The sequence below is a fragment of the Narcine bancroftii genome, chromosome 5 (assembly GCF_036971445.1).
Source record: "Narcine bancroftii isolate sNarBan1 chromosome 5, sNarBan1.hap1, whole genome shotgun sequence".
NCBI classification, from domain to species: domain Eukaryota; kingdom Metazoa; phylum Chordata; class Chondrichthyes; order Torpediniformes; family Narcinidae; genus Narcine; species Narcine bancroftii.
The window spans coordinates 71327875-71335884 of NC_091473.1; the positions used below are offsets into that span (position 1 = coordinate 71327875).

At 43.6% G+C, this 8010-nt stretch overlaps 1 protein-coding gene across 1 annotated transcript in view; it reads left to right on the plus strand.

The window, feature by feature from the left end:
• LOC138763516 (carboxyl-terminal PDZ ligand of neuronal nitric oxide synthase protein-like) overlaps positions 1 to 8010 on the plus strand; it is a 458344-nt gene that overhangs the window by 228949 nt on the left and 221385 nt on the right. The window contains exon 4 of the mRNA XM_069937810.1: positions 4291 to 4362. Within this exon, the coding sequence (XP_069793911.1) occupies positions 4291 to 4362 (72 nt within the window). The remainder of the gene's footprint in view (positions 1 to 4290; positions 4363 to 8010) is intronic.

Below are 8010 nucleotides of genomic sequence, written 5' to 3' on the forward strand. Positions count from 1 at the left end.
GGGATCTCACACTGAGCCTTCATAAAACACTGGCCCATCCTCTGCTGGAACATTATGTTCAATTCTGGTCACCACACGCAAGAAGAATATGGAGGCACTGGATAGGGTCTATAGAAGATTAGGCAGAAATATTCCTAGGATTAGGGGCTATAGGATAGGTTGGAGGGGCAGGATTTGTTTCCTCTGGAGAAAAGAAAGTTCAGGGGAATCTGTCAGGAGTTTACGAAATGATGTGGTGTCTGGACAGAGGGGATGATGGGGGGCTCCTCTTCCCATTGTGGAGGGGATCGAGAACTGGAGGTTAGACTGAGAGGGAAGACAATTAAAACTGACACATAAGATGTGGCCTTGAAGAAAAAATTGGATAAATCTAGAACATCACAGGACAGGCGCTTCAGTCCCACGATGTTGTGTCGAACTATATATATCCAAAAGAATCCCTCCCTATCTCATAGCCCTCTAATTTTCTTGAATCTATGTGCCTGTTTAAGAGTCTAAATGCCTCTATTGTTCCACCCTCCACCACCACCCATGGCAATGCATTCCAGGCACCTACAACTCTTTGTATAGAAAAAACATTTAACCCTGATGTCCCCCCTAAACATCCCTTCATTCACTTTGTTCATATATCCTCTGGTGTTTGCTGCTTCCGCCCTAGAAAAAAGGACCAGGCTTTGACCTTATCTAGGCCTCTCATAATCTTGTAGGTCTCTAAGTTACCTCTCATCCTTCTTTGCTCCAAAGAGAAAAGTCCCAGCTCTGCCAACCTTGCCTCATAAGAGGTATTTTGCAATCCAGGCAACACCCTGGTAAATCTCCTCTGCCCCCTCTCCATAGCTTCCACATCCTTCCAGAACTGAACACAATATTTTAAGTGTGGTCTCACCAGAGATTTATAGAGTTGCAATATCACCTCATGACTTCTAACTTCACTCCCCTGACTAATGAAGCCCAGCATACCATAGGCCTTCTTGATTATCCTATCAACCTGTGTGGCAACCTTGAGAGATGTATGGATTTGGACCCCAAGTTCCCTCTGTTCATCCACACAGTTAAGTATCCTACGATTAACAATGAACTCTGCCTTCAAGTTTGAAGTACCATACTTATCCAGTTTGAACTGCATCTGCCACTTTTCCACTCAACTCTGCATCTTGTCTCTATCTTGTTGCAACCTTGAACCCTATCCACAACTCCTCCACCCTTCATATCATCGGCAAACTTACTGACACATCCCTCTACACCTTTATCCAGGCCATTTATAAAAATCAAAAAAGCAGGGGTCCCAAATAGATCACTGCAGAACTCCACTAGTCACTACTATTCTCTGCTTTCTACTTGCAAGCCAATTTAAAAAAAAAATCTACACAGCCATGGATCCCATCCATAATGACTTTCTGAATGAGTCCCTCATGGGGGACCTTGACAAATGCCTTACTAAATCCATATACACCACACCTACCACCCTACCTTCATCAATTTCTTTTGTTACCTCCTCAAAAAACTCAAATTAGGCTCGTGACGCATGATCTTCCCCTCACAAAGCCACGTGTCACAAAACAGAGTGAAGTGGCTGGGATGGAGCCAGTGAATTACTCTTGCAGAAGACTGCAGAAGGCTAATGGATCACTTTCTTAATGAGAATGATTAAAAGCACAAGCCCAATAGATGCTCATTGAGAAAGTGAAGAATTATGCTTCTGTAAACATTTATCAGTCCAGATAGTGTAGTTTGAGATGCAGACAGATATGTGTGTGAAATCAGAATTTGTTTTCATGTTTTGCAGTAGCATCATAGGTGCCAATGTTGTGATAAATTATATTTTAAAAAAATAATAAATTAGTGCAAAAGAAGAGAAAGTGAGGTAATGTCTCTGGTTCATTGTCAATTCAGAAACCTGACGGCAGAGAGGAAGAAGCTGTCCTTTTGCCGCTGGTACACGAAATGGGCAGTGTGTCTTATGAAGGAAGGGTGGATAGGTTAGACATGTATTTTCAGGAATTTAAATGAATGCAAGCAGATTTGATTGAAATATCCAGGATGTTTCAAAAGCAGAAGATGAAATCAACAGGAGAATGCAAGAAATAGCCAGCAGATCAAATGGCTTTCATGGAGATAGAAAAAAACTTGTGTTAATATTACGGAGGGGTACGATTATGTTTTGTCCTCAATATTTGGAATCCAGGTCCGAACATCCAAAACTTTAGTGGAGGCATTGCAGTTACTTCTGACAACTTTGTGATAAATTGGATATGGTGACTAGAAAATCAATAAAAAGGCAAGAAAAATTATGGATATTCAGCATCTGTGGAGAGAGGAACAGTTAATTAGCATGGATAAATGAGAAAACGAGCACATTGCAAGATGCAGAGATGGGAGTAGTATAGAAAACAGAGGAATTATCCATTCATATGGTGAAGATCTAAGTTGTCCAGGTGATATGATGCTCTCAGTACACTCTAGTTCTGTGGATCTCAACCTTTGGTCCTCACACACCACCTTAAATATTCCTTTATTTGCCACAGACTACCTATTACAAACCCACACCACCAATTAAGGGGAGGAGGATGGTGAGTTTGGGCTCCTTCCCAGACCACCAGGGATTCTGTTTTGTTTCAGTGGGGAAAAAAAAAACATTTTGAGAATTTTCAGATTTCTTGTTGACAGAATTACAGCCTTGTTTTACATAATTGTATCAATGATATTCATCTTTGCCCCATTGCTATGCACACCCTAGAACAAACCCATGGACCGCAGATTGAGAGGCACTAATCCAGCTGATTGTAAATAGAGGGACGTGAGGAAGGGGGACTAACAACAATGTTGAACTGTGAGACACAGAAGAAAAATTGCTGTAAACTTGAAATAAAAGAGAATATTGGAGATACTCAATAAATTAGCCAGCAACTCTGGAGAGAGTGGTGACCTGAAATTGTTGTGTCCTGAGTGTTGCAATAGGCCTTGTCAGAACTAAGGTGTTCCTCACCCTCGTGTTGAACTGGATTGGATCTGTATCAACAAGAGATCAGGGTGGAGGAATGGGATAGAAAATTAGTCACAGGTTCAAAGTTATTCTTGTGAATTTGCTCTCCATCCTATCACAGTCAATCTCTTTATTTTCTCCACTTTAACCACTCTCCACAAGGAAAAGCATATTTGTTTTTTCCTTTTTCTCATGGGATAAAGGGTCATTGACTTTGAACATGAGTTGTGTTCCTCTACTTCCAGCTATCTCCAGCATTTATTGTTTTTAGTTTTAGTTTCTCAGCATCGGCTTTTTTTTTTGCTTTCAATCTGGAGGAGTCTTAAATGAAAGCATATGGAAGTTTCCATTCTTCTTTTCATCACATATATCAACCTGTGACTTCTTGTGTTAGGGAAAGAAAATTGTAATGCTTTCTGCACCTTGTCCAGCTGCAAATCAAAAATAGTCCCAAACTTGTGAGTAGTTTTCAAACTTGTGGAGCGAATATTAATTTCACAATTCTCATTTGCACCCTCCCTGGTACCATTTCCTCTTTTCAGGTGATATGCACTTCCACAAAAGTTTAGTAACCTTGTTTACTTGAGGACATTTGAATCGTTAAGATAATCGAGTAATGTTAGTGATCTAAAACATTAACTATCTTGCTAGATAACTAGATTGCTGAATATGGCATTGTTCAGAAGAAATAAAATGTCTTCACCTAAATTTGACTGTCACAAATAAGTAATTCTTGGTGAGCATTGGCAGATCTGATTTAATGTTAGTCATAAAATTACAGAGGTAAGCAAGTGATGGACTCTGGGTCAGTCACATATTACATTTCACTCTGGTGGCATTAGATAGGTTCTATTTATTAATGGCTCAGTGGATGACAAGGTAAGCTGAGGCTTAATTCTATTTTAGCATTTGCTGATCAAATTCTTTTGAGTTTTTTGGATGACTGAATTTTGTTGTTTTGATAATGGCGAGGTTTTGGAGTGCAGTTGGTTGATTTCTTATTTGGCAAAAAAGCAGTAAGTTAAAATCATTATTCTCATCGCCATATGAAGGGAAATTATTTTCTCAACTTTAACGCATTGTTTTTATTAATGTGAGAGAGAAACTGTTCTAATTTTTTTGAAATCTTGGCTACTATAATAGATTTCATTGCAAGGGCCCAGAAATAATATTCCAGTAACATTTTGCACTCCTTTATCCTGAATAACATTTTCAAGTTGCCATTCGAAGGAAGATGTTTGTTGTTGTGGTGGATTTGTTGGTGCATTGGTATTTGGAGGTTATTAATTGTGTTGTTATAACTTCAGATGGTCAAGAGTCTAGAAACAAAGGACGAGGACATGAGAGTGACCCCGACTTCATTCTGGATGACACTCCTTGTAAGTAGTTTTGGAATACTAAATCTCTGTGTCATACCATTGGTTGCAAATTTATTAATTTAAATTATATACTGTATCATGCGCGCTGCACGAAGTGTGGAATAAGAACAACACACACACATACAGTCGAGCGGAGGTCAAAGACTGATTCATTGCTCCGCCAGCTCTGCTTACATTCACTCCCTGCCTCTGACGACAAGAGTGATGTTATCGCAGTACCGGCCTCCAATTGACCGGCATTCTCGCTGTTTCCCGCCATGTGGGAGGGCACGCGGGACGAAGGTCATTGGTCACTGCCGGACCCTCGTGATTGCAACATTTGCCGGCCATTTTGTGAGCCAGATTTTGACTTGGCTTGCAGGCTGCTACATGATTCCCTCCCTCCCCCCCCCACCCAAGAACTGGCGATCGACTGTCCGCTGCCGCTTTGAGCGGCCTACCTCTGCGTCACGGGGTTTGAGTCTCAACTGGCTGGCTAATGTCTACATAGGCCAGTTTCAGGTGGTCGAGGGTGAAGGTTTCCTCTTTGCTGGTAATGTCCAATGCACACGTAATCCCTTTGTACTCTGTATGGTCCCTTGTATGACTGTTGGAGGGGTGCCCAATCGCACCCCTTTGCACAAAAACATATTCACAGATGTGCAAGTCCTTGGGGTGGCCATGTGGCGGGGGCTGTAGAGGGCTAGGGTCCCCAGTCTTTTCTTCAGCTGTTTCAGTGCAACTGTAAGGGTTTCCGAATCCTTGGCAATGGCCAAGAATCCTCCGGAATTACCAAGAGCATGTTGTAGATCATTTCTGCTGCAGAGGCATTAAAATCCTCTTTCAACACAGTGCATATCCTCAGAAGGATCCAAGGCAGTTCATCCACCCAGTTGGGCCCCTTGAGCCAGGCCATCAGCACTGCTTTAAAGTGTCTGTGGAACTACTCCACTAACATTGGCCTGTGGGTGATATGCTGTGGTATGGTGGAGTTGGGTACCCAACAGTTTGGCTAGCTGCCCAGAGCCCCGAGGTAAACTGTGCTCCCCTGTCAGAGGTGAGATGTTCTTGGACTCTGAACCTAGACACCCAGGTGTTGACTAGTGCCCTAGCGCAGGTCTCCATGGCTCTGTTGGCCATCGGGATCATCTCCGGCCACCTCATGGAGTGTCAACCATAAGCCAGTAGTGGCACCACGAGATTGATATGGACGTGGCCAAACCTACACCACACTGGCTCAAAAGTCTGGGGAGGTGCTTTAGTGTGAGTTTGCACCTTGGACACCTGGCAGAGCATCCAGGCCTTGGCCAACTGACTGACCTATTTGCGGAGTCCATGCTAGATGAACCTGCTGGCCACCATCTTCACCATAGTTCTGATGGCCGATGCGTCAAGTTGTGCACCACATCGAAGATCTGCTGTCTCCATGCTGCTGGCACGATGGGGTTGGGTTTTCTGGTGGAGGCATTGCAGAGGAGTGTCTGGCTGCCAGGGCCAATGACAACATCCTCCAGCCGTAGCCCGGAAAGTGCCGTCCTATATGCTGAGATCTCAGGGTCGTCATGGTTAGGGCTGAATAGTCTATGCCCTGAGATAGAAAGTGGGTGGATTTGATAGTGGGATGGGAGAGTGCATTGCTGGCGATATGCAGGATGTCCATGGTGAATTCGGACACGTAGGAAAGGTCCCTCTGCTGCCTGGCCGACCACAGGTCAGACACTTTGTGGAAGGTGAAACTCAGTGGTTTGTGGTCTATTAAGACATTGAATTATCTGCCTTCCAGAAAGTATCAGAAATGCCTGACTGCCAGGTACAGCGCCAATAGATCCCAGTCAAAGGCACTGTATTTAAGTTCAGGTGGTTGGAAGTGGCTGTTAAAGAGGGCCAGAGGCTGCTATTGCCCATTTATTAGCTGTTCGAGGACCCCTCCAACCACTGTGCTGGAGGTGTCCACCATGAGGGCGGTTGGTGCCTCTGGCCTGGGATGAATCAAATGGATGGCATTAGCCAGAGCGTCCTTAGCCTTCTGGAAAGCCTCCAAGGCCTCCCCGTCCCAGGCAATGTCTTTATTTTTCCCCGCCGTGAGCTCGAAAAGGGGACGCATGATCTGAGCTGCTGCCGGTATGAATCAATGGTAGAAGTTAATCATACTGGTAAACTCCTGCAGCCCCTTCATGGTGTGAAGTTTCGTGAACTGCTGAATGGCCTCCTCCTTCTGGGCAGTGATTTCTCCCCGTACTTGTCAATACGATGCCCCAGGAAGTCGATTGTGTCCTGCCCAAACTGACTGGGGCTAACGTTCATCAAAATATGAGAGAATGTCAGCAGGTGTCATGCCTTGATGAAGGGCTCAAGCTCGAAACCTTGGTTATGTATTTTTACCTTTGCTACATGATCTATTTATATCTTTGAAAGTGGCTTTAAAAATTGTGTCTTAAACTTAAGGGTTGGTTTTTGAAATGCTTCTAGTCTAAGAGGAGAGATGGTAATAGTGGATAAATTAGAAACATGGAACCCACTGTTGCAACGTTCTATTCTTTGGCATGTCAGATCTTTGTGCCGAGTGGATTGGCCAAGAACTGAGCATGACTGACCTAACAAAATAACTTTGTATGATAAAGGCTGGGAGCTGAGTCATAAAATCCTGGTGTCATCGTCCAAAGCCTGGGTAAAATGTATGCATTCCTGATGATAAATCATGTATAAGCAGTTGATGTTATTTCTGGGGTCCCCTCATAGGGTCCTAGCATTTGACAGCACAGAAACAAGCCCTTCAGCCTAATTCGTCCATGTTGAGCCAAGCTTGTCCCATTTGCCCATTTTAGGCTCATATCCAACTAACCACTCTAATCCATGTAATTATCCAAAAATCAATTAAAAGATACATTTGTACCTCCCTCCACTTCTTCTTGGGTAGCATGGTTTGCATAGCAGTTAACGCAATGCTGTTATTGCGCCAGCGATTGGATCTGGAGTTCGAATCCCATGCTGTCTGTAAGGAGTTTGTACATTCTCCCCGTGCCTTGTGTGGGTTTTCCCAGGGGCTCTGCTTTTCTCCCACTGATCAAAACATTCCAGGGGTGTAGGTTATGGGCTTGTGGGCCAAAAGGGCCCTATACCGTGCTGTATGTCTAAAGTTTTAAAAAGGATTGTGGCAGGTCTCTTCATACCCTCTGTGTAGGAAAAGATGCCCCTCAGATCCTTTTTAAATCTTGCCTAAAATTTTAGACTCCCATATTTAAGGATAAAGACAGAGAACTCATCGATGCCCTTCATGATTTTATTAGCCTCTGTAAAGCCCCCCTCAGCCTCCCACGTTCCAGAGAGATAAGTTCGATCCTATCTATTCTTGCCTTCAAATGCAACTCCCAGCAGCTATCCAGACCTAGAATTGCTGGTCTGTCTGCGTCTACCACGTAGAACATACAGAGGATGTTCTTTCCCTTATGGCAGCCATTGATCTTAGCTCTCCATAACTGCTTGATCATGGGTCCACCATAGGCTGTTAATGTGACATTTGCTGTTTCCAATGCACTGTCTTTTGGATACCCTTTTATTATGTTCTCTGGGAACATCTAGTTGTAGAGTCTGAGTGGAAGGATGTTGCTTTGTGATCCAGTATCCAGCTTCACTTTGAGGTTAAATATCATAGGCTTGTTCTGGCTTGTC